The sequence below is a fragment of the Rhinoderma darwinii genome, chromosome 1 (assembly GCF_050947455.1).
Source record: "Rhinoderma darwinii isolate aRhiDar2 chromosome 1, aRhiDar2.hap1, whole genome shotgun sequence".
NCBI classification, from domain to species: Eukaryota; Metazoa; Chordata; class Amphibia; order Anura; family Rhinodermatidae; genus Rhinoderma; species Rhinoderma darwinii.
In genome coordinates this window covers 626,921,225-626,949,212 of record NC_134687.1, presented here as the reverse complement: position 1 = coordinate 626,949,212, position 27,988 = coordinate 626,921,225, and the positions used below count along the sequence as shown (strand labels likewise).

The 27,988-nt window shown below is 43.0% G+C and overlaps 1 protein-coding gene across 5 annotated transcripts in view; it reads left to right on the top strand.

The window, feature by feature from the left end:
• FAM219A (family with sequence similarity 219 member A) overlaps positions 1-22,769 on the top strand; it is a 123,527-nt gene extending 100,758 nt beyond the window's left edge. For 2 of the 5 annotated variants that reach the window (XM_075842622.1, XM_075842612.1), the window contains exons 3-6: positions 12,121-12,223; positions 16,292-16,372; positions 16,690-16,744; positions 20,290-22,768. In XM_075842622.1, the coding sequence (XP_075698737.1) occupies positions 12,121-12,223; positions 16,292-16,372; positions 16,690-16,744; positions 20,290-20,448 (398 nt within the window). In that variant the 3' untranslated portion in view covers positions 20,449-22,768. Of the gene's footprint in view, positions 1-12,120; positions 12,224-16,291; positions 16,373-16,689; positions 16,745-20,289 lie in introns of all 5 variants that reach the window. The other 3 variants (XM_075842604.1, XM_075842596.1, XM_075842617.1) reach the window with 3 other exon arrangements.
• Positions 22,770-27,988: the final 5,219 nt, after the last annotated feature.

Below are 27,988 nucleotides of genomic sequence, written 5' to 3'. Positions count from 1 at the left end.
CGGCTTCCTTGCTTAACCTACGCCAAGGAGACACCTCCGTGGGCGAGTACGCCATCCACTTCCGCATCCTGGCGGGAGAACTGTTGTGGAACAATGAGGCCCTGGTGGCTACATTCTGGCAGGGACTGTCTTCTAAGATTAAAGACGAACTTGTCGTTCGAGATCCTACAGCAGATCAACCCTGTCGCCCACAAGCTTTGGCTGCCTCCTACCCTCAAGATCACCAACTCCTTCCATGTCTCCCTCCTGAAGCTGGTTGTTCTGAACCGCTATACCAAGACTCCTAGCCATACGGTTGCCTCCAGTGGTCCTTCAGACACCTTTGAGGTTAAAGAGATCCTGGACACTAAAAAAGTAAGAGGAAGAACCTTTTATTTAGTAGATTGGAAGGGGTTTGGTCCAGAAGAGAGGTCCTGGGAGCCAGAAGAGAATCTCAATGCTCCTACCCTAATTAAGAGGTTTCTCTCTCGTTCTGGTCCCAAGAGGAGGGGGCGTAAGAGGGGGGATACTGTAACGTCCGTGGTCGCTGACCACGAACTCCTTCCATCCAGTCAACGCCCTTCTCTCCAGAGATGTCTGCACATACAGCTGTCCTGTTCCACAGTGACCACCAGGGTGCGCTCGTGAGCTCAGTCCAGACTTAAGAAGCAAAGGGCACGCAGGTGGGAGATTGAGCTGATTTCTCCCAGAGCACCCTGGGCTATAAGAACATCTGTGCCCCTTCCCATGCCTGAGCGTTGTTGTCATACCCAAATTTTGTCTATGCAAATGGTCTTCTAGTGTTTTCCAGTTCCCAGTGTTCCCCGTACCTGTATCCTGTATCCCGTGCTATCCTGGTCAAGTGCCGTGCTGAGCTGTAGTCGTGCTGTGCTGTATTCCACGCCTGATGTTTACCTGCTGCCTAGTCCCAGCCGAGCCTGCCTTTCTACTGTCCGAGCTGCCACAGGTACACTATACGAACTATAGACTGTGACTTTTGCCCTGTTGGCCAGCTGCCATACCGTTAAGGTCGGTACGGCCCAGTGTGTCCACGAACCCAACGTGACACTGTCAAACAAACCTTGTGATAAATCTTCTGATAAATCTTCGGATTAATTTTCTTTGGTGGAATCTTCTTTGGATGAATCTTCTATTGAATCTTCTGTTGCTGAGGAACCTTCTTCTGATAAAATCTTCTTCGGATGAATCTTCTTCGGATGAATCTTCTTCTGAGGAACCTTCTGATGAATCTTCTTCGGATGAATCTTCCTCGGATGAATCTTCTTCTGAGGAACCTTCTTCTGATCAATCTCCTGATGAATCTTCTTCTGAGGAACCTTCTTCTGATCAATCTCCTGATGAATCTTCTTCTGAGGAATCTTGTGCTGATTAATCCTCTGCTAATAAAACTTGGATGAATCTGCTTTGGATAAATCTGCTTTGGATGAATCTTCGGCTGAATCTTCACGTGAATCTTCACGTGAATCCTCTTCAGATGAATTTTTTTTCTGATGAATCTTCTGATAAATCTTATAAATCTTCTGATGAATCCTACTTCAGATGAATCCTTCTTTTGGATGAATCTACTGTGGATGAATCCTACTTCGGATGAATCTACTTCAGATGAATCTACTTCGGATAAATCTACTTCGGATGAATCTACTTTGAATGCATCGTGTTCTGATAATTCGTTTTCGGATAAATCTTCTTTACAGAGTTTATTGGCATGTGATAAAATCTGTGCCAGGTAGAAGGGACCACCAATGGACTCTTGCACAAGAGCAGTTTTCATCTTGCAGCATTGGAGAATGAGGGAGGGTTTTCACTTGTTTTATAATCTGCCGGGCTGGGGGATGTATCATCATGTTGGTAGGCAATAAATCTTGTCCTGATCATTGTGACCTGAGTTACACCTTATGTTGCATAAAATCCCTTAAAACTGACATCTACCTTTTTATCATTATGTGATTTTTAGGTCTAACATTCAGTGCTGACTAATTTCATAATAAATCTTTATATTTGTCTGTTACAGAGCACCAAATCCCCTGCATTGACATAGTTACATGATAAAATTCTGACTACCTGCAGCCTCTTTTGCGTTAGATAACAGTATACATTAAGCTCCCCCTAGTGGTGGCTGAAGGAGTTCAGAGTTCTGTGACCAGCTTAGCTGAGATCCTTTAAATGGGTTTCCCAGTCCGTTAACAAATTCCAATAGAGAAAAAATATTTTCTGGTCCCCTGCCACCATTTCCCTAGGTATATGCTGCACCAATGTTGTAAATCCGGGTGACAAAAATCTATCCATTGTAATGTCACGTCACAGTGGCAGCCAAACACTTCCATGTTATATGACGTCATAAGTGATGAAACGTCAAAATGGAATATAGACTACATCTTCAAAAATTCAGCGCAGCATAGCATGCTGTGTACAGACCTTGCTTGCATCAACTGAATTGTGATTTCAGCTCTGGAGGTGACTATAGAATAGTACATGATACAACTGAATACCAGTTCAAAGTAAGTCAAGCAGTGTGACTACACAGACTAGATGAATTCCCGGAAGCGTCTGGCGGTGTACAGCGCAGCATATAATGATCAGACGGCAGCCTCGACCGCAGCCTCATCTCTGAACCTCTTCGTATTCTGCACTAGTCGTCGTCTGCTTCAAGATTCTGCTGCGTCAGCAAATATAATGCACAATCCAATGTTCATTAATCTAAGTGTCAGGAAATGTTGCAATATTTGCCCAAGTGTCTTGGCGCTTCAAGAATGAAAAACAGAGCGCGCGCCAAAATATGGACACAATGAAATTATTTGTGGACAATAATTAACGTAATCGCTTAGTCCAGGTAACCCGGGGCTTGTTCTATTCATCTGGAAGTGCTGTGTCTGCGGGATATCTCCAGCACTGCTACCTCTGTCTATCCCAGACTCCAGACTCAGTGCTTCCCAGTGTATGCTCTACACTGCAGCCAGGGGTACACCGTCCATAGGGGGAAAACTTCCCCTTAAGCAGTGTCATTCTATGACTGCAGGGGGCAGCCTCTTGGCATTTTATTATTCCAGAATTCAGCCCTATACTGTTCTAGGAAGAGGGTTCAGTAATGGAGCTCTTCTGCCCAATAAACTTCCCAGTGACAGATCAGCACAGGAAGAGGAAGTTACCACTGACTGACGGAGCACAAGTTACTTCCTGTCTGTCTTGCATTACTCTCTGTGGTTGGCGCTCTATGTGGTTGGCACATTGGCATTACTATATGGCTGGCACTATTATGAATGGATAACCAGGCTGGTCTGAGCAAAGGGTAGGGCTAATGTTTGGAAGCGTACATCACAGGACACTGTGAAAAAAGGAGTCGAACACTACTATTAAAAAAGTAGAAAATATAAATTTTTATTATATCAATTTAAAAATGAGGACATATAAAAACTACAGAGGAACCAAAATCAGATCTGTATAACGGCCATATAAATTCTCGTATAAACACCACATGTATTTGTAATATTGGGATACACAGTCCCTGTAATTTACAGTGGAAAGACAGGCAATTAGTATGATTTAAACAATACAAATACTAATGATACAAATACATGCTGCGTATCCATCTAAGTTACTACGTGTTGGCAGTATATAATCACAGACCTACTAGAACCAACAGTAAAGTCACAGACTAGAAATATCAAACCTAGCATGATAGCCAGTCATAACTAGCCTTATAGACACAATCCAATGTGTCAAAGACTCCCCAGAAGCAAAGGGTAGAAAGGCAAAAATACCACCGCATACATCATGCCTTACCTATGGATGTCATCATATGGGCACGAAAGTGTTAGGTCAGCGCCCCGACACGCGTTTCGCAGTTAGCTATTTGAAAACCTGTAACTGTGGCCATACGACGACATCCATAGTGCAAAAACCCTGTGTAGAGTAGAGCGTTTCGATAATGGAAAAACATTGGACGTTCGCTTGATCGGGGGAATGAACAAGTAGTGGGGCGCCATGCCTAGAAGAACAGACAGACGATGAAACCAGAACACAGCAAAGAGGTGATGCAGATAATCAGATGAAGCCAGAGCTATTCATTAGATTACAACGAGGGTCATCGCTGAGGAAGGATCAACAACAGGACACAGGAAGACCAGGGGTTAACCGCATGCAGACGATGTAAACAAAGGCGATTATCCATACCTGCTACCATGCTGCCTGGAGCCCAAGTGCCGAACACCGGACAGAGCTCATGTTTTACTATAAATGTGCAGCCTGGGAGAAAAGCACCATGATCCTCAATATGGAATAGTAACTGAAACCATCTCCAACAATAGACATGGATACACTAATTGCATAAATAGAACAGTTAAGAAAGAGAGAAAAGTGAAAAATCGGTGTGTATGGAAAGACGCACCAGCTGTAACAGGACAGGTGTTGTGTATGGAGAGGACCCTCAGCTGTAACAGGACAGGTGTTGTGTATGGAGAGGACCCTCAGCTGTAACAGGACAAGTGTTGTGTGTGGAGAGGACCCCCAGTGACAGCAGGACAGGTGTTGTGTATGGAGAGGACCCCCAGTGACAGCAGGACAAGTGTTGTGTATGGAGAGGACTCCCAGTGACAGCAAGACAGGTGTTGTGTATGGAGAGGACCCTCAGCTGTAACAGGACAAGTGTTGTGTATGGAGAGGACCCTCAGCTGTAACAGGACAAGTGTTGTGTATGGAGAGGACCCCCAGTGACAGCAGGACAGGTGTTGTGTATGGAGAGGACCCCCAGTGACAGCAGGACAGGTGTGTATGGAGAGGACCCTCAGCTGTAACAGGACAAGTGTTGTGTATGGAGAGGACCCCCAGTGACAGCAGGACAGGTGTTGTGTATGGAGAGGACCCTCAGCTGTAACAGGACAAGTGTTGTGTATGGAGTGGACCCTCAGCTGTAACAGGACAAGTGTTGTGTATGGAGAGGACCCCCAGTGACAGCAGGACAGGTGTTGTGTATGGAGAGGACCCCCAGTGACAGCAGGACAGGTGTGTATGGAGAGGACCCTCAGCTGTAACAGGACAAGTGTTGTGTATGGAGAGGACCCCCAGTGACAGCAGGACAGGTGTTGTGTATGGAGAGGACCCCCAGTGACAGCAGGACAGGTGTGTATGGAGAGGACCCTCAGCTGTAACAGGACAAGTTTTGTGTATGGAGAGGACCCCCAGTGACAGCAGGACAGGTGTTGTGTATGGAGAGGACCCTCAGCTGTAACAGGACAGGTGTTGTGTATGGAGAGGACCCTCAGCTGTAACAGGACAAGTGTTGTGTATGGAGAGGACCCTCAGCTGTAACAGGACAAGTGTTGTGTATGGAGAGGACCCTCAGCTGTAACAGGACAAGTGTTGTGTATGGAGAGGACCCTCAGCTGTAACAGGACAGGTGTTGTGTATGGAGAGGACCCTCAGCTGTAACAGGACAAGTGTTGTGTATGGAGAGGACCCCCAGTGACAGCAGGACAAGTGTTGTGTATGGAGAGGACTCCCAGTGACAGCAGGACAGGTGTTGTGTATGGAGAGGACCCCCAGTGACAGCAGGACAGGTGTTGTGTTTGGAGAGGACCCCCAGTGACAGCAGGACAGGTGTTGTGTTTGGAGAGGACCCTCAGCTGTAACAGGACAAGTGTTGTGTATGGAGAGGACCCCCAGTGACAGCAGGACAGGTGTTGTGTATGGAGAGGACCCCCAGTGACAGCAGGACAGGTGTTGTGTATGGAGAGGACCCTCAGCTGTAACAGGACAGGTGTTGTGTATGGAGAGGACCCTCAGCTGTAACAGGACAAGTGTTGTGTATGGAGAGGACCCCCAGTGACAGCAGGACAGGTGTTGTGTATGGAGAGGACCCCCAGTGACAGCAGGACAAGTGTTGTGTATGGAGAGGACCCCCAGTGACAGCAGGACAAGTGTTGTGTATGGAGATCCTCAATAGAACATCTCTGGTGTATAATATGATGGACATTAATCCAGTTGTGGGCTGATGTGGGACCATCTCTGAATGTTCGGCCACATTTCCCCCCTCAGCTCAGCCACATGACAGTCGGTTGAGTGTTTCTTTGTGTTCCGCATCTTTGTGGCGATCTCTCCAGGACTGACGTCTCTATTGAACTATTTATATCCTGCTTTGTGCGCTTGATTCCTTTTAACAAAATGTCAGCAAGACGAGAGAATTACATGGAAAGGTCACAAGAATGATTTGAGGTGACAGAAGGGACATGGTGACTGTCAGAGCAGAGACTACTGTGCTGGGGAGGCGTAAGACTGCACATATAATAAATCTCGGACCTTCTCCTGTACAAGTCATGGAGTGCACAGTAATAACCCCCAGCAGCCGCTCCATGATGGGGTCCAATGCTGAGGAGAATGCAGAAGAATTGTACTTTGTAATTTTTCCGGTTAAATCGGCATATAATGTTCAGAAACATGAATCCTTTACTGTGCCGATCTCTTCCAAAGCTGCATTAACAATTCTGCTGATTTCCTGTTAGCTCTCAGGCTGTAGGATCTCACATCTCACCCCTGCCTTCTGGTGGTTTGCACAGAGCCTTTAGGAGAGATGTAGAGTTTACACCAGGCTTTGTACAGAAGTTATCAAAGAAACCGTACATCTTCCACAATGCAGTGTATCTAATTAGAATACATTATATAATCTCTGTGCAGATTTTAGGGGTGTGTCTGTCAGCACAGTGCTGACAGATTGCAAGTGGTAGCCAGCACATTTGTGAATGCACCCAGGGTATAATTGGAGTATAATCTCTGGTGGTGACTATCCATAGTTCTGACTTCTGATCTCAATGGCAGCACGGTGGGTCAGTGGTTAGCACTGTTGCATTGCAGAATATGTTGGCGCTATATAAGTAACAGAAATAAATAAATAAAAATCTCAGCATAATACCCATCATATGGAGACATTCTCTAGTGGTGGTTACTGTCCATATTCCTGATCTCAGGATAACACTCATCATATGGAGACATTCTCTGGTGATAGTAACTGTCCATAGTCATGATCTCAGGATAACACTCATCATATGAAGACATTCTCTGGTGGTGGTAACTGTCCATAGTACTGATCCCAGGATAATACTCCTCATAAGGAGACGTTCTCAGGTGGTGGTTACTGCCCATAGTTCTGATCCCAGGATAATACTCATCATATGGAGATGTTCTCTGGTGGTGGTTACTGCCCATAGTTCTGATCCCAGGATAATACTCATCATATGGAGATGTTCTCTGGTGGTGGTTACTGCCCATAGTTCTGATCTCAGGATAATACTCATTATATGGAGATGTTCTCTGGTGGTGGTTACTGCCCATAGTTCTGATCCCAGGATAATACTCATCATATGGAGATGTTCTCTGGTGGTGGTTACTGCCCATAGTTCTGATCCCAGGATAATACTCATTATATGGAGATGTTCTCTGGTGGTGGTTACTGCCCATAGTTCTGATCCCAGGATAATACTCATCATATGGAGATGTTCTCTGGTGGTGGTTACTGCCCATAGTTCTGATCTCAGGATAATACTCATTATATGGAGATGTTCTCTGGTGGTGGTTACTGCCCATAGTTCTGATCCCAGGATAACACTCATCATATGGAGACATTCTCTGGTGATAGTAACTGTCCATAGTCATGATCTCAGGATAACACTCATCATATGAAGACATTCTCTGGTGGTGGTAACTGTCCATAGTGCTCATCCCAGGATAACACTCATCATAGTGAGACGTTCTCTGCTGATGGTAACTGTCCATAGTCATGATCTCAGGATAACACTCATCATATGAAGACATTCTCTGGTGGTGGTAACTGTCCATAGTCATGCTCTCAGGATAATACTTATCATATTGAGACATTCTCTGGTAACTGTTCATAGTCCTGGTCCCAGAATATTAATTCATGATATGGAGACATTCTCTGGTAACTGTTCATAGTCTTGATCCCAGGATAATACTCATCATATGGAGACGTTCTCTTGTGGTGGTAACTGTCCATAGTCATGCTCTCAGGATAATACTCATCATATGGAGATGTTCTCTGGTGGTGGTTACTGCCCATAGTTCTGATCCCAGGATGTTACTCATCATATTTAGACGTTCTCTGGTGGTGGTTACTGCCCATAGTACTGATCCCAGGATAATACTCATCATATGGAGACGTTCTCAGGTGGTGGTTACTGCCCATAGTTCTGATCCCAGGATAATACTCATTATATGGAGATGTTCTCTGGTGGTGGTTACTGCCCATAGTTCTGATCCCAGGATGTTACTCATCATATGGAGACGTTCTCTGGTGGTTACTGCCCATAGTACTGATCCCAGGATAATACTCCTCATATGGAGACGTTCTCAGGTGGTGGTTACTGCCCATAGTTCTGATCCCAGGATAATACTCATCATATGGAGATGTTCTCTGGTGGTGGTTACTGCCCATAGTTCTGATCCCAGGATAATACTCATCATATGGAGACGTTCTCTGGTGGTTACTGCCCATAGTACTGATCCCAGGATAATACTCCTCATATGGAGACGTTCTCAGGTGGTGGTTACTGCCCATAGTTCTGATCCCAGGATAATACTCATTATATGGAGATGTTCTCTGGTGGTGGTTACTGCCCATAGTTCTGATCCCAGGATAATACTCGTCATATGGAGATGTTCTCTGGTGGTGGTTACTGCCCATAGTTCTGATCTCAGGATAATACTCATTATATGGAGATGTTCTCTGGTGGTGGTTACTGCCCATATTTCTGATCCCAGGATAATACTCATCATATGGAGATGTTCTCTGGTGGTGGTTACTGCCCATAGTTCTGATCCCAGGATAATACTCATTATATGGAGACGTTCTCTGGTGGTGGTTACTGCCCATAGTTCTGATCCCAGGATGTTACTCATCATATGGAGACGTTCTCTGGTGGTGGTTACTGCCCATAGTTCTGATCCCAGGATATTACTCATCATATAGACATTCTCTGGTAACTGTTCTTCATCCTGTCCACATTTCACTCAGAAATTGAGGATATATCTGTAATATTGTCAATGTTAGTGCAGTTTTGTAGTCATGGAAATGTGGGTAAAATATCATCCAACATCAGTATAGTTCGAATGTAATTATCAGAGAGCACACATAGATGGGTGACTGGTGAGTTGGCAAGTAAACTGTATCGTGTCACATACAGAAACTACTCCACAAAAACATTCCCAGGCACCAACACGAGTCCCACTAGGTGACCCGACTTGGTATAAACATCCACTTACAGGGTCTAAACACAAAGTTCCGAGGTTATGCCAACACAGCAACAAGGAAATGTGAGTAGGGGCGCTACCCGGTTATCCGATGTCAGGGAAAAATAGCACACTGTTCCAATGCTCAGGGGAAGCCAAAACCGCATAAACTCCTATGACGTGCAACAGATAATGCCACAGCTTCTATTTCTCCTTGCAGTGGTACCAGGATTTGGCCACAGCAGCAGATCCTGGCCCCTTCCAAATCACTAAAAAAAAATATCCCAAAACACACGTCCTCTTTTAAAACTTCCTCTGGCTGATCAGTCTATGGGTGGGCAGGGGTGTACATAATTAACAGTCCTGACCACCCCTCTGCTTACCAGCCCATCATCTTCTGTAGTGTCCCTCAGCAAGGGATGGATAAAGTTCCATGAAATCCTGCCCCCTCCTCTCCAGCACGTCTGACACCCCCACTATACTCCAGTACTTCTTGGTAAAATTCTGTCTCCAGCCAGTCTGCCGGCGATATTAAAAGCAAAGGACAACAATGTCACAGTATACTAGTGGCCAATGATGATATCCAACATACATGACTGGGGGCAATGGATGGAGCATTGAGTTGGAAGTGGTGCCATGATGGATCATAATTAAACCCTCATTTTAATAATGTTAAAAAATTTAGGCATTTACTTCTATTTTTAACTGATTTGAGTGCCAGCTTACCCAATAATAGTACCAGTAACCATCATACATGGGTGGTCACATCATAGTATGTTGTCATGTATGTTAATCACCATGTGTCCATGACTTGCTAACTCCTCTCTCTGGGTTCATCTGTTTTTTATAAAACCTTGTCACTTGACATACATGTAGGACAGGATCATTACGGTCACGTATCACATAGAGAGGAGGGCATGTCATAGTAGGTTTCCATGCAATGATACAACCGTATACAATAATATATGCACCACCCCCCCTTCTTAAATACAGAGATATGAGGGCACCCTGCCATCACTGTGACAAGATTGTTTTACATGCCAATCTGACTCTTCCTATAAGTATTGTAAAAGATAACAGGCTGCTGGTCATAAATCGGGGCTTCTATTACAAGCCACACCAGCTGGGGGTTGTGAGCCACTCATTGGGGACCTCTGATATACAGATTTTGTTGTAACTGTCCATGATCCTGATTTTGGTGCATCTACTCATTATATACGAATTCTGTGATGGTTACTGTCCATGGTCCTGATATTGGGGTGTCTATCCATCAGATTCTCTAATCGTTACTGTCCATGTCTTTCCGTTATTGTCCATATCTTCCTATTATGGCCCATGTCTTTTTATTATTGTCCATGTCTTCCTGTTATGTCCATGTCTTCCTGTTATGTCCATGTCTTCCTGTTATGGTCCATGTCTTTTTATTATTGTCCATGTCTTTTTATTATTGTCCATGTCTTCCTGTTCTGGTCCATGTCTTTTTATTATTGTCCATGTCTTCCTCTTATTGTCCATGTCTTCCTGTTATTCTCCATGTCTTCCTATTATGGTCCATGTCTTCCTGTTATTGTCCATGTCTTCCTGTTATTGTCCATGTCTTCCTGTTATTGTCCATGTCTTCCTGTTATTGTCCATGTCTTCCTGTTCTGGTCCATGTCTTTTTATTATTGTCCATGTCTTCCTCTTATTGTCCATGTCTTCCTGTTATTCTCCATGTCTTCCTATTATGGTCCATGTCTTCCTGTTATTGTCCATGTCTTCCTGTTATTGTCCATGTCTTCCTGTTATTGTCCATGTCTTCCTGTTATTGTCCATGTCTTCCTGTTATTGTCCATGTCTTCCTGTTATGGTCCATGTTTTTTTATTATTGTCCATGTCTTCCTGTTATGGTCCATGTCTTCCTGTTATTGTCCATGTCTTCCTGTTATGGTCCATGTTTTTTTATTATTGTCCATGTCTTCCTGTTATGGTCCATGTCTTCCTGTTATTGTCCATGTCTTCCTGTTATTGTCCATGTCTTCCTGTTATTGTCCATGTCTTCCTGTTATTGTCCATGTCTTCCTGTTATTGTCCATGTCTTCCTGTTATTGTCCATGTCTTCCTGTTATTGTCCATGTCTTCCTGTTATTGTCCATGTCTTCCTGTTATGGTCCATGTTTTTTTATTATTGTCCATGTCTTCCTGTTATGGTCCATGTCTTCCTGTTATTGTCCATGTCTTCCTGTTATGGTCCATGTTTTTTTATTATTGTCCATGTCTTCCTGTTATGGTCCATGTCTTCCTGTTATTGTCCATGTCTTCCTGTTATTGTCCATGTCTTCCTGTTATTGTCCATGTCTTCCTGTTATTGTCCATGTCTTCCTGTTATTGTCCATGTCTTCCTGTTATTGTCCATGTCTTCCTGTTATTGTCCATGTCTTCCTGTTATTGTCCATGTCTTCCTGTTATTGTCCATGTCTTCCTGTTATTGTCCATGTCTTCCTGTTATTGTCCATGTCTTCCTCTTATTGTCCATGTCTTCCTCTTATTGTCCATGTCTTTTTATTATTGTCCATGTCTTTTTATTATTGTCCATGTCTTCCTGTTATGTCCATGTCTTCCTGTTATTGTCCATGTCTTCCTCTTATTGTCCATGTCTTCCTCTTATTGTCCATGTCTTCCTGTTATGGTCCATGTTTTTTTATTATTGTCCATGTCTTCTTGTTATGTCCTTGTCTTCCTGTTATGGTCCATGTCTTTTTATTATTGTCCATGTCTCCCTGCCATGGTCCGTGCTGTTCTTCTGCTTTTACCTTCCTGCTCTTCCCCACCTGTTGTGGGGCACTCCTGCCTTTCTGATATTATCCACTCTCATCTAATATCAATCATAATCTGCTCTTTTTACAGAGAAACAGCGGGAGATGGCCAGGAAGGGGTCGCTGAAGAACGGGAATGTAGGGAGCCCAGTGAATCAACAGCCCAAGAAAAACAACGTCATGGCCAGAACAAGGTATCGATATGTGGCAGGACGTGATTGTCTGTAAATGATTCCTCAAGATAGTTTCACCTGTCCATATATATATATATAGAAAGAAGCATAGAACACAGCAACGGCACCAGGACTTCTGAGTAGATGAAAGCAAAAGTGGATTTATTCACCTCAGTTAAGCAACGTTTCGGTTCAACAGGAACCTTTCTCAAGCCATCTTGAGAAAGGTTCCTGTTGAACCGAAACGTTGCTTAAAGGGGTTGTCCCAAGTTGATAAATGGAGCTATAAAGCTCCCCCATGTAAAAATAAGAAGAATTCTAATTACCTGTCCGTCGTCCAGCGATGTCGTTTTCTTGATATCCTTGATTGAAGTTGCGGTCGGTCCCTCTTTGTATCCTGCTCGTTGCCTAGGTTCCCGGCCACCGCTATTTACCTTTAGCGGTGGCCGCGCATGCGTAATGACATCCTCTGCGTCCTGAGCAGAGGATGTAATTTACTCATGAACGCGCATCTCGGCGCATGCGCAGGAGATGCAAGGAGATGCAGTGGAAGGCACCCGTCGCGAGAAGTCTGCGCTCCGCTAAAGGTAAGTGTGTGTGTGTGTGTTTGTGTATATATGGGTGTGTTTGTGTATATGTTTGTGTATATGTGTGTGTGTGTTTATGTGTGAGTGTATATATGGGTGTATTTGTATGTTTGTGTATATTTTTATGTTTGTGTATATGTGTGTGTGTATATATGGGTGTGTTTGTGTATATGTTTGTGTGTATATGTTTGTGTGTGTGTGTGTGTTTTTGTATATGTGTGGGTTTGTGTATGTGTTTGTGTATATATGGGTGTGTTTGTGTACATATGTTTGTGTGTATATGTGTATATGTTTGTGTGTATATGTGTGTGTGTTTTTTTGGTGTGTTTATGTGTGTGTGTGTGTGTGTGTGTGTGTGTGTTTGTGTATATATGGGTGTGTTTGTGTATATATGGGTGTGTTTGTGTATATGTTTGTGTGTGTTTGTATATGTGTATGTTTGTGTATATATGGGTTTGTTTGTGTACATGTGTATATGTTTGTGTGTATATGTGTATGTTTATGTGTTTGTGTATATGTGGGTGTGTATATGTTTGTGTGTTTTTGTATATGTATATGTGTGTGTGTGTGTGTGTGTATATGTGTGTGTTTGTGTATATATGGGTGTGTTTGTGCATATGTGTATAGGTTTGTGTGTGTTTTTGTATACGGGTGTGTTTGTGTATATGTTTGTGTGTTTGTGTATGTGTGTTTGTGTATATATGGGTGTGTTTGTGTATATGTGTGTGTATGTGTGTGTGTTTGTTTATATGTTTGTGTGTATGTGTTTGTGTGTTTGTGTAATATATGGGTGTGTGTTTATATGTGTTTGTGTGTTTATGTGTGTGTTTGTGTAATATATGGGTGTGTGTTTATATGTGTTTGTGTATATGTTTGTGTGTGGTTGTTTGTGTGTGTGTGTGTAGGAGAGTAGAAGTATTGGTATTGTTCACATTGCTAACTTTTTTTTAATGTTGTTGCAGATTTTGATGTACCGATTGGACTACATCTTCGATTCGTTGGACTACTGCGTAGATCTACGTTTTTTGAAAATTTTAATAAAATGGTTAACGAGGGTTTTGTTGGGGATTTCTTATTTCAATAAAATAGAATTGTCTTTGTGTTTTTTTTAAACTTTATTAGTGCCTAGATAATGGCAGTTGGCTGATTGACAGCGTCCATTATTAAGGCGGTACTTAGTGTTAGCCGGTGCAGAGGCTAGCGCTAACCATCCATTATTACCCCGGTACCCACCACCACCAGGGGTGCCGGGAAGAGCCAGGTACGATCCAGTACCCGACCATCTGTTGTGATGGTCGGTTACTGGGGCGGCCGTAGGCTGGTATTATGAGGCTGGGAAGGGCCGAAAACAGTGGACCTTCCCACCCTTGTAATGCTAGGCTGCTGCTGCTGTGTTGTATCGGGCTGGTTATATAAATGGGGGGGACGCCACGTCGTTTTTTTTTTAAATTTAACAATAGACGTTGGGTCCCCCACATTTTTATAACCAGCCATATACAAGGCCGCAGCAGTCTGGCATTACATGGGTGGGAAGGGCCACTAGTTTTGTCCATTCCCAGGCTAATAACACTGTGTTGTATGTGGCTGGTTATGATAAATTGGGTGGAACCCCATGTCTTTTTAATAAAAATAATAAATAATTTAAAAAAATGACGTGGGGTCCCCCCCATTTTTATAACCAGCCAGATACAACACAGCAGCAGCAGCCTAGCATTACAAGGGTGGGAATGTCCACTGTTTTTGGCCCTTCCCAGCCTCATAATACCAGCCTGCGGCCGCCCCAGTACCCGACCATCACAACAGATGGTCGGGTACTGGATCGTACCCAGCTCTTCCCGGCACCCCTGGTGGTGGTGGGTACCGGGGTAATAATGGTGGTTAGTGTTAGCCTCTGTACCGGCTAACACTAAGCCTCCCCTTAGTAATGGACCTTGTCACTCAGACAGCGGCCATTACTAAAGTGGTAGTAATAAAACTTGAAAAGAAAAGACAAAGATATAGATAAAATATTTTATTGAAATAAAGCACCCCCAACACAACCCTCATTAACCATTTTATTGATGAAAAAAAAAGCGTCCTCTAAGTTGTCCTCGAAACCGACGTAGTCCAAACACCAAACCTGTAAAAAATCTAAAATATTAAAAAAAAATGTGAAATAAAACATGTCGTAGGCTTAGATTCAGTTTAATGTGTGATACTGACTGTTATACCATGTATAGAAGCCTGCGGCAAAGTTGACTTAGATACAGGGCGCCAGCAGACAGTATCATACATGGCCATACATACATATATACAAACATACATACATGCATACATGCAAACATACATGCACATATACACATACAAACATGACAACATACATACAAGCAAACATACATACATGCAAACATACATACATGCAAACATATATATACACATACAAACATGACAACATACATACATGAAAACATACATACAAGCAAACATACATACATACAAGCAAACATACATACATACATGCAAACATACATACATGCAAACATACATGCACATATACACATACAAACATGACAACATACATACATACATACATGATAACATACATACAAAAATAAACTCACCTAAGACGTTCCCACGAAGAGCTGAACGGTCCCGTCACTTTTCTTCTCCCATTCACAATAACAGAGCGGTGGGTGCAGATGACGTAATCACGTGGGCCTGATATGATTACGTCATCAGCGCCACAACGCATTGTTACTATGAATGCGAGCGGCGCCAAGAAGAAGGAAGATGGCAAGTGACGGGGCCGTTCAGAGCGCCGTTAGAACGTCTTTGGTGAGTTTATTTTTTTTATATATTTTTAGTTGTTCGCCGGGTGCTGATGCAGCACCGATGCGGCGGGTACAAAAATGTAGTGACAGGGTGGGGGAGGGAAAAGTGGCTTTGCCGAAACGGGGTGAGTGTAGTGTAGTGTAGTGTAGTTGACATTCACGGTAAGTTCGTCTCAATCGGGCTTACCATGCCGGCTTGAGACGAACATTCTCCCGATGTTGCTAGAACTACAGTATCTAGCAACATCGGGAGCGCGCACACTGCAGAGCGGAGCGGCTTGATTGACATCGAGCCGCTCACGCCCCCTTTTTAGAAAAGATAACCAGCACTTGCTGAGTTATCAAGTGTAGAAAAAAGGCACTTAGGAAATGAATTTTTACAATTTTTTAACACCAAATGTTTTCAAATTCATTTCCTGCTTAGAATGTCTAAAAAAAAAATTTGAGTCAACTTGGGACAACCCCTTTAACTGAGGTGAATAAATCCACTTTTGCTTTCATCTACTCTGAAGTCCTGGTGCCGTTGCTGTGTTCTATGCTTCTTTCTATTTGGATGTTGGGGAATTGATTCACCCCCAGGTAACGAGCACATGGCCTGATTTTCTGGAAACCATTGGAGTGCTGTGTTCATCTACTGTTGGACTGTATATATATATATATATATATATATGATATGTCTCATTGTTTCCTAGACTGGTCGTCCCAAACAAAGGATACTCCTCTCTAGACCAGAGTCCAGATGAAAAACCTCTTGTAGCCCTGGACACAGACAGGTATTTATCTATCTATCTCATATCTATCTATCTATCTATCTATCTATCTCATATCTATCTATCTATCTATCTATCTATCTATCTATCTCATATCTATCTATCTATCTATCTATCTCATATCTGTCTATCTATCTATCTATCTATCTATCTATCTATCTATCTATCTATCTATCTATCATCTATCTATCTATCTATCTCATATCTATCTATCTATCTATCTATCTATCTCATATCTATCTATCTATCTATCTATCTATCTATCTCTATCTATATATCATAGAGAGTAACATTCGCTCACTATATTTGTATCTCACTAGTGACGATGACTTTGACATGTCCAGGTATTCGTCTTCAGGTTACTCATCAGCTGAGGTAGGTCAATGACTTGACATCAAGACAGTGCTGATTTTTTTTATAATTGACATGAAAACTGATCCTTGGAGGCATTCCATAGTCTCCCGCCTGCAGCCGACGTCTTTTCCCTGACCATTAGATTTCCTGCTGCCCAGATTATAGTAATGAGAGGTGACAGTGGGTAAGAGATGTATACAGCATGCCCCAGTATCACCCATGTCTTGTATGTATATATATATATATATATATATGTGTGGGTATATTTACATACACTGAATGGCCACTGTATTAGAGACACCGGCCCTTTCACATTTGGAGCTTCCCTGTAAGGAAATTAGACACGTGACACTGGACGCAGCATAAAATCCAGTGACAAGTTTTCTGTAGATCAGTGTCAGTGTGAATCAACATTAGAATGGGAGAATCCAGCGATCTGAGCGACAGGGAACAAAGCATGGTCATCAGTGTTAGACTAGCCGGGGTCGATATGTCAGAAACTGACGACCTTGTGAGGTTTTCTTGTGCAACAGAGTGTAGAGTAGTGAGTAGTTTTATCACTGAGCAGTGGAAAACATCGCCTGGTCAGATGAATCCTGATTTCTATGGCACCATGCTGATAGAGGGTCACAATTTGGTACAAGCAGCATGATACCATGAACCTTTTCTATCAGGTGTGAACAGTCCAGGCTGGTGGAGGTGGAGTAATGGTGGGGATGTTTTCTTGGCCCACCCTGGCTCCTCTGATACCTCTGCATGGACGGTTGAACAGTAGGACTTACCTAGTCTTTGTGGCCGACCAAGTTCATCCCTTCATGGCAGCTGTTTTCCCTGTGGCAGAAGGACAACTGTGAAAAGCTATCCTGTCCGCATGGGCCAATATTTCTGCAGAACAATGTCAACACCTACTGGAATCTGTCCCACGACGAATTGCTGTGGTTCTGAAGATCAAAAGGGGTCCAAGTGCTACTAGATGGGTGTCTCTAATAAAGTGGCCAGTCAATGTACAGATAGATAGATAGATAGATAGATAGATAGATAGATAGATAGATAGATAGATAGATAGATAGATAGATAGATAGATAGATAGATAGATAGATAGATAGATAGACAGTACTGTGCAAAAGTTTTACGCAGTTGTGGAAAAATGCTGCAAAGTAAGAATGCTTTCAAAAATAGAAGTGTTAATAGATTTTTTTTCAATTAACAAAATACAAAGTGAATGAACAGAAGAGAAATCTAAATCAAATCAATATTTGGTGCAACCACCCTTTGCCTTCAAAATAGCATCAATTCTTGTAGGTACACTTGCATAAAAGTCATGGATTTTGAAGGATTATAGTCATGTGTATGATTAATCAATTATACCAAACAGGTGATAATGATTGTCATTCTCTATGTAGGTTGAAACACTGTAACAGAAACAGCTGTGTAGGAGGCTTAAAACTGGGTGGGGAACAGCCAAACTCTGCTACAAAAGTGAGGTTGTGGAAGAGAGTTTCATGTCCACCATGGCATGACAGAGTACAGCAACAAGACACAAGGTAGTTATACTGCATCAGCAAGGTCTCTTCCAGGCAAAGATCTCAAAGCAGACTGGGGTTTCAAGATGTGCTGCTCAAACTCTTTTAAGAAAGCAAAAAAGAAAAAGCCAACATTGAGGACCGTAAACGCAGTGGTTGGCCAATGAAGTGGGATCAAAGACAGCCTCATGCTTTCTTCCCTTCGAAATCGGAAGATGTTCTGCAGTGCCATCAGAACTAGCAAAAACCAGTGGAACCCAGGTACACCTATCTACTGTTCGGAGAAGCCTGGCCAGAAGTGGTCCTTATGGAAGAATTGCGGCCAAAAAGCCAACGACCCCAAACATAAAGCCAATGTCATTAAAAAGTATCTTCAGTGTAAAGAAGAACAAGGAGCCCTGGAAGTAATGATATGGCCCCCACGGAGCCCTGATCTCAACATCAAGTCTGTCTGGAATTACATGAAGAGACAGAAGGATTTGAGGAAGCCTACATCCAAAGAAGATCCGTGGTTAGTTCTCCAAGATGTTTGGAACAACCTCCCCACCGAGTTTCTTCAAAAGCTGTGTGCAAGTATACCTAGAAGAATTGATGCTGTTTTGAAGGCAAAGGGTGGTCACACCAAATATTGATTTGATTTAGATTTCTATTCTGTTCATTCACTTTGTTAATTAATTAAAAAAACAAAAAATGAACACTTCTATTTTTGAAAGCATTCTTATTTTGCAGCATTTTTCTGCAACTGCCTAAAACTTTTGCACAGTACTGTATATATATATATATATATATATATATAGACAAATACACAACCTTTTATCTTCTGCTCCTGTTTATTGTTTGTGAGTAAAAATAACAAATTTCTCCGCTGAGGTTTGTCCTCATTTTCGCCCAGGGAAAGCAATTTACTTTGAGCTGCAAATTTCCCAGCAGATTAGTATGGAGAGATTCAGCAGGGGACGCACATAAAATATATAGCACTTAAAGGGCTGCAGCACAGAATAAGCACCGTTTTTTTACTTGTGTTAACTCTTTCCAGTACTTTTCAGATGATATTGTGCAGATAGCAACACCGCACTGCATTTATCTAAAGATTTACATGTAGCCTTCAGCTGTATATTTTATAACAAGTCATTACAAACTTAGCACAGCTTCTACAATGCAGGGGGCAGTTAGTTTTTTATACATCAGATGAGTGTAAAGACAACACTAACCAGAATGGAGTATAATAAAGGATGTAACTCAGGATCAGTACAGGATAAGTAATGTCATGTATGTACACAGTGTCTCCACCAGCAGAATAGTGAGTGCAGCTCTGGAGAATAATACAGGATGCCACTCAGGATCAGTACAGGATAAGTAATGTAATGTATGTACACAGTGACTCCACCAGCAGAATAGTGAGTGCAGCTCTGGAGTATAATATAAGCTGTAACTCAGGATCAATACAGGATAAGTAATGTAATGTATGTACACAGTGACTCCACCAGCAGAATAGTGAGTGCAGCTCTGGAGTATAATACAGGATGTAACTCAGGATCAGTACAGGATAAGTAATGTCATGTATGTACACAGTGACTCCACCAGCAGAATAGTGGGTGCAGCTCTGGAGTATAATACAGGATGTAACTCAGGATCAGTACAGGATAAGTAATGTAATGTATGTACACAGTGACTCCACCAGCAGAATAGTGGGTGCAGCTCTGGTGTATAATACTGGATGTAACTCAGGATCAGTACAGGATAAGTAATGTCATGTATGTATACTTTACATTACTTATCCTATACTGAACCTAAACTACATCCTGTATTATACTCCAGAGCTGCACTCACTATTCTGCTAGTGGGGTCAAATACAGGCTATAATGAAGGATCAGAACAGGATAAGTAATGTATGTACACAGTGACTCCACCAGCAGAATAGTGAGTGCAGCTCTGGAGTATAATACAGGATGTAACTCAGAATCCGTACAAGATAAGAAATGTAATGTATGTATTACTTTCTGTTGTGTGTAGTATCCTGACTGAGCTTCTACTTCTCTACAGCAGATTAACCAAGACTTGAACATTCAACTCCTGAAGGATGGCTACCGATTAGACGAGATTCCAGACGATGAAGATTTGGACCTTATACCCCCCAAATCTGTCAACCCCACCTGCATGTGCTGCCAAGCCACCTCCTCCACCGCCTGCCATATCCAGTAATGAGGGAGGTGCCTGTGATTTGTGTATTCCACGATAACTGTAAATCTTAACAGCCATTGCTTCCTCCTATGGTAGGACACGCACCTATTTGTGTTCATGGAGCCAGGAGAAACCAAAAAATACATTGATTTTATTATTTTATGTGATTCTATCAGACTGTGAGACTAGGGGCCATGGAACAAAGACTGGTGAGGGCAATGCAGGAATAAGCGGCGCCTCCCTCATAAGTCACAGCTGCTGATCACAGATATATGTTACACAACTTATCATCAGTCACTAGATGTATTCAGGTCACTGTGAAGTCTCATCAGAGAAATGGGCAATGTGCCAAGACTATAGACCTGAGGACCATGTGTGGTCTTCCCATAGGGGTCATCCTAAGGGGCATTTGTGGGTTCTGCGTAGATTAAGGGGGTTAATTGTGGATACCCCAAGATTTGTAGGGTTCACTGTAGTATCCTGATGTGGGTTCCAGATAGATAGTTGGGGTCTGTAGCTCATCTTTTGGTTCCGCACACATGGTGAGATTAATTTGTGGGAGCCCCGGGCCCCTGAAGCTTCTTCCCTTTTTTAACAGTGTTTTCTGTATTTTAACTCTTTACTACACTGGCACAATGTATCCGAGCACTAACCGGATGATCTTATCCAATCACCATCGCGCACAGTCACATGATCTTCACCAGACAAACCTCATGCCTCCGTGCTGAGCTCGTTCCAGCAGATACATATATATACAGTAGAGATATATATATATATATAGATATTACATTATTGGGAATTGTGCAGTAGTACAGTGACTGTACGGTCAGTAATATGTATTGAGGACGTGTCACACCCTGGTAATGCCTCTAGTCCCCCTCCATATACTGCATACGGCATTTGGTTTCTTCTGTCTCCATGTTTAATGTCCATATTTTACAATGAGTGCCCCCCATCCCAGCCAAATACTGAAGGTGAATGTGAGTCTGCTAGAGAAGTCGCCTGCACACGGTCCACACTCACTTCCACCACTGCTCAAAGCGTCGTCACTCACGTATCTCACCCAGACACTTATATAATATGTTGTGAAGCTCCGCCCCCGAGGAGCGAGGTCCTCCAAGGCTTCACTCTATATTCTGTCAGGGTAGTAGTTTCTTGCATGTTGAATATGTGTGGATAGATCATCGGTGTGTAAAGATGATGATACATATTGTGTATCAGTCCCATAATAAAACCCTCCGTCCTATAATATATACTATAACCGACAGTACGGGGAATCATGGGCCGGTCCATTACTAGAAGTCATCTGTAGTGCCATAGAGTCCGTATCCTGGAACGTATACAGAACATGTATATAATGTTTACACAGTGTCAAGAGGCCATTTTTGTTTAATGTCATGTGATATAGGGTTACTCTATATAGGTATTTCATAGTGAATGCTTTCTCTGAAGGTTTATCTTAATAACCTGCAGGGGTCACTGTTGCAGCTGCTGTGTGCGGTTTAGTCAGTGACTAACACAGAGGGAGAATAAGCGAGGAGACTTTCATGCTTGATTATTTATTTCTACTCTATTAAAACACAATTGAACATGCCAAACATCTATAACAGTGACTGTCCACAGTCCTAAGGTACAGGGTGCTATACGCAGGAACACAGTTCAATCATCCCAGCCCTTATGTCCCTGCAGAGAGCAGCCTCTAGGGGGAGTAGTTGTATTTTTATTCTTAATATTCTTGCAGAGGGGGGATCGTTGTGTTTTTATCTCTGATGTACTTGGAGAGAGCAGTCCCTAGGGGGAGATGTTGTATCTTTGTCCTTGCAGACATACGCCACTAGGGGGCGGTATTGTATATTTGTCCTTGCAGAATTCAGCCTCTAGGGGGAGATGTTGAGTCTTTAACCCATATTTTCTTGCAGAGAGCAACCTCTAAGGGGAGTGGTTGTATTTTTATTCCCAGTATTCTTGCATAGTGGGAGTTGTTGTGTTTTTATCTCTGATGTACCTGATGTACTTGCAAAGAGCAGCCTTTAGGGGGAGATGTTGTATCTTTGTCCTTGCGGAAAGCAGCCTCTAGGGGGAGATTTTGTGTCTTTAACCCTGATGTACTTGCAGAGAGCAGCCTCAAGGGGGAGTAGTTGTCTTTTTATTGCTGATGTTCTTGCAGAGAGCAGTCTCTAGGGGGAGATGTATCTTTGATGTGGTTGCAGTGAGCAGCCTCTAGGGGGAGCCGCTGTGGCAGATGACATGTGGAGTGCGGCTTGTGTTCTGTCTTATCATTACAATACAAAGTACTAATATGCCTAAGGCACAAAAAAACAAAAAACTGATTTCCAACTACTAAATAGTGGCAGAAAGTAAAATAAAATATAACTTTTATTAACATAAATTAAACAATTCCAAAAGAGACACAAAACACATAGGGTTAAAATTAGCCAATGTAAACTAGCAATGGGGCTTATTGACTAGCCCCAATATACCCCTGAAGACGCTACGTTTGTAGCGAAACATGTCGAGGGCTATCTCGATTTTAATCTCCAAGTTTGTCTAGCAATCATATGTTAACCTCTAAGGCCCTGTTCACACGCTTAACAAAAAACGTCTGAAAATACGGAGCTGAGTTCAGATAAAACAGCCTCTGATTTTCATTCTCTTCTTTTAATTTGGAGCTTCTTTTCAGTTGTTTTTTGAGGCGTTTTTCATAGTGTTCGAGTATGTTCACACGGCCTATTTTCGGACGTTTTTCGGGCAGTAAACGGCCGAAAAATCGGAGGCAGAACGCCTCCAAACATCTGCCCATTGATTTCAATGGGAAAACGGCGCTCTGTTCCGACGGAGCGTTTTTCGCAGCTTTTTTTTACGCGTGCAGGACACTTCTTGGGATGTATTTGGAGGCGTTTATCATTGACTCCAATGAAAAACCGCTCCAAAAACGGCCGTAAAAAACGCGAGTTGTTAAAAAAACGTCTGCAAATCAGGAGCTGTTTTCGCCTGAAGACAGCTCGGTATTTTCAGATGTTTTTGCTCACTGCGTGTGAACATTCCCTTATAGTGATTTGGTGCCTGTTCAGCGTTCTGCGGCTGCTGACTGATACACCCCGTGCTGTCCGACACTACATGTATCCACCCTCGCAGCACATTTGTACTTGCGACACATTGCTAGTCTACATTGGCTCATTTTAACCCTATGTGTTTTGTGTCTCTTTTGGAATTGTTTAATTTATGTTAATAAAAGTTATATTTTATTTTACTTTCTGCCACTATTTAGTAGTTGGAAATAAGGTTTTTTTTTTTTGTGCCTTAGGCATATTAGTACTTTGTATTGCTCTATATACCCGCCAACTACTAGGGTCATTTTTTGTTCTACCGTCTTCTGATTGGGCAGCAGCTGCTCTTTTCTTCTTGTCCTTCATCTGCTGCTTCCCGGAGCCGCCATTGCGCTCCTACTTATATCCTACCTCTCCTAGTGAGGACGAAACCTGCAAATATATAATAGCCGCCCCACCCCTTATATTTTCCCATGGGTCCTCCCTGTAATCTGCAGTGTAGTCATCTAAAGGGGCCCCCCGTCATTTCCAGAGGGTCTTAGGTTCCCCTATAGTCACCCCTAGTGATCTCCTGAGAGTCCTCGTGTAATCACCCTGAGGCTCTTATATCAGCACCCACCATCACAATCTCAGGGGTCCGGAAGGTGTTATATGAGGAGCTGTTTGCTGGGATCTCACTCTGTAGAGCTGACTGACAGCAGAGTGACTCCGCGGGGTCACAGGTCGTTTATTGTTGACCCTTTTGACACCACGGAGCCGCTATTTTGGAATGGGTATTAAGAATAAAACCCCATGTGACCGCAATGTCCCCTCTATGTCCCAGGCAGCGCCGCCATTTCCCTTGAGACCGCAGACCATCTGCTTGTCTGAATCTACGAAATTAAAGTCTTTACCTTGGAGGGGAGTCTCTGCTGCTGCCCGGTCTAGAGGCAATGATGGCGGCGAGCGGCGCTACCGAGCGATGATGACTGAATTACTGATCTTAGATTATTGACAAGCAATAACCAGAAGTCATGTCCATTGTGTCCTGCAGCAAGTATCTCATTCTTTTAGTCAGATGCAAAAGTATACACACCCCTAATAGCACAACGATTGTCAGCCATGCAGGTGCAAACAACGGGGGTGAGCGCAGGGTTTCTGGGGCAATTTTCTTCTACTTTTGCATCGGCATCCGAGAATACATTTTATCTTCTGAGGGCTGCTGTACAGGTGACCACCCCTGGGTCCAGACATGCAGTGCTGGGTAGCAGATCATGGCAATAACACCATGTCGTCCTCCATGCACCGCCGCCGTACACCGCACACGCATCTTCCACGTATCTCTAACGTGACGTCTCTCTAAAACACCGTGAAATTCTGTGTGAGCACAAATCCTTAGTTATAATCATTTCCCATGAACCCTGGAGTGAAGACTTTGGTTGTGGTACTCTGTAAGCGTCATTGTGATACATACCCTGCAGCTGGAGAACCACAAGTCTCAGCACAGCTCACACAACAGATCTTCTGCAGGCTCATATAGAATAAACATATAGTCTGGTACGTTATCTGGAGAATAGAGATGAAGCGTGTCGTGTTTACAGCATGTCACAAAGTAATAATAGTTATACAGCTTGTAACAGCCCCCTCTAGAGGTCAGCAGGGGTATATCCTAATTGTCTTTTATTATGTGTAATACTGTAGCACCCTCTAGAGGTCAGCAGGGGTATGTCTAATTGTCTCACATAGATCCATGTGTTATAGCTCCCCCTAGAAGTCAGAAGGGGAATGTCATACTTGTAATAGGCACTAGCGTGCATAACATTTCCCTCTAGTGGTCAGCAGGAGCTTATCATATTTGCAATATGCATATTATATGTAAGAACTCTCTCTAGAGGGCAGTAAGACACATGCCCTAATTATTTTGGCTATAGAGCAGTGTGTACTAGCTCCCTCTAGAGATTATCTAGGGTATGACATGCTTATCATGGGCACATGTGTGTGATAGCTCCATCTAGATGTCAGTCAGGGTATGACATTATAAACATGACCTTATGTGTGTTATAGCTCCCACTAGAGGTCAGCAGGGGTATGACATCATTATCACCACTATATGTGTATGATAGCTCCCTCTAGAGGTGAACAGGAGTATGACATCATTATCATGGCCATATGTGTGTGTGATAGCGCCCCCTGGACGTCAGCAGGGGTATGACGTTATAAACATAACCATATGTGTGTAATAGCTCCCTCTAGAGGTCAGCAGGGGTATAACATTATTATCATGGCCATATGTGCGAAAGCTACCTTTAGTGGTCAGCTGGGGTATGACATCATTATCATGGCCATATGTGTGTGATAGCTTCCTCTAGCGGTTAGCAGGGGAATATCCTAATTGTCTCACATAGATCCATGTGTAATAGCCCCCTCTAGAGGTCATCAGAGGTATAACATGATTATTATGGTCACGTGTGTGTGTGTGTGTGTGTGTAATAGTCCCCTCTAGAGATCATCAGAGGTATGACATGATTATTATGGTCACGTGTGTGTAATAGCTTCCTCTAGATGTCAGTATGGGGCGCCCTCATCATTTCCCGCTGTACATTGTATGCTATTATAATCTTATCTCATGCTTTCACATGATCAGAGAACGAGATTGTACTGAATATCAAAACAGACATCTATTCATTTCCCTGCATAAACCATCTGCCATCTGAAAAGTGGAGAATCCCTTTAAGAGTTTTCCAGGAACCTGCTGGTGACTTTACCCTGGTCTCGTCCAGTCATTTGCAGAGGCGGATGTAATAATAGGGGGGTACATACTTTGGCCGATCACTATCCACCACCAGTTTGGTATTTCTTTTCTCCTCCGCTCCACCCCTATCGCTGTATTCCGTACTCATGATCTAGGATACATTCTGCCTTAACCCTTGTAGAGCTAGGACACTGGACAGCACCCTCTAATGGTCTGGAAGTGTTTTGGTTCCTCAACCAGTGGAGGGACACGTGGCCCTTTGGCACAGAAGAGGTTAAATCTCATTTTTCTGATTTTTTGGGTCGTATTATTTATTCCGAGATGTGTTTTTCCGTTGAGATCTGTAAACATGTATAATATTTTTTTAACATTTCCATCGCAGTATTTATCAATGTTACTGGTGTGTGTAGTGTAACATGACAATATTAAAGCATATCTATCAAAGCGTCCCGGCTCCGGTCACTACTTCTTCCCAGTGTATCCGTGTCATGTGATCTGAATGAGGAGCAGGTATGCACGCTCCGGGGACACGGACACCGAAAATGGAAAAATAACTGCAGGTTACTAAATCAGAGGGTACAGCCATGAGCTAAGGGTGGATATAAATTGTTCTGCCTACAGACATATTCTGCTTGCTGTCAGTGAATGGAGATATTCTTGTTTACACAAGAATGTAGACAATCCAAATGTTTCCTGCTCTTCTGACTGATAGCTCTTGTAAATTGTAACGCGCTCAACAGCTGTTCAATCAGGACTAGGTCAAGACTGTTTTTAAGACCCTGTCTTCATTCACTGACAGCAAACAGATCTTGAAAATAAATTGTCCTTGTGGCAAAGTGGGTCCAGTCTTGTGTAATATTCTACTCAGCTGTTTCAGAATTATCTTGGTCACCAATAGCCATCGGGTTTGTCACTCTGCTTTCCCTAAAACCACTGCATAGTTACATAGAGTTACACCCCTCCTACTGCCGATCCTGTGAAAGTGTCAGTTGTCACTGCAGTTCTGGCATTCTATTCTATAACCCATTATTGTCGTCAGGCGCATTTAGTCTTTAGATTTTGGACGTCTTTACATAATATTTCCAGCTGCCAGAATCCAGTGAAAATATCCTGAAAAGTTTCTGGGGGTGCAAACACAGTGCAAATTTAACTCTTTCATCTCTGTATTGAAATGTGTAGTACATTATTTTATTAATGCTCCTTTCTAGGGGTTCTTGGGCATTAACGATTGGTCTATCAGGGTCCCTGATACATAATGATTGAGCGCTGCTCCTGAGGCATAATGTTGTCAGGGTTCAGCTTCTACTGCAGTGAATGGAGATGAATGGGGTGTCCCCTACCCAGACTGTTTAGTATTTTTCTGGCGAGGGGCCCTCCATTTGTATCCAGTCTAGAAAATCCTCTGTGAGCCTTGACTTCAGACTGATACATTGTAACAAACTATCAGAACAGGAGAGAGATTTGTGCTGCTAATGTGTTTACCTGACAGAGGATTGTCTAGACTGATACATTGTAACAAACCCTCAGCTGTGAGAATTATTAGGTCAGGAACGGTTTTCAACCTCCGGATTGAAACCAGATTACTTTCTATTCAAAGATGGCAATTAGAGATCTTTAGAAATGGTGAGGAATTATTCTGAGATTATTTATAGGCTGGATAAACTGTAAATTTAGTACCTCCTAGCCTCCCATCCCCCACGTAATCCTCCCTGGGGTCAGTGGAGTCAAATATCAGGGAGGTGGAGACTGAGGCCCCTCCCCTTCCTGCTTGCCCACTCTTCAG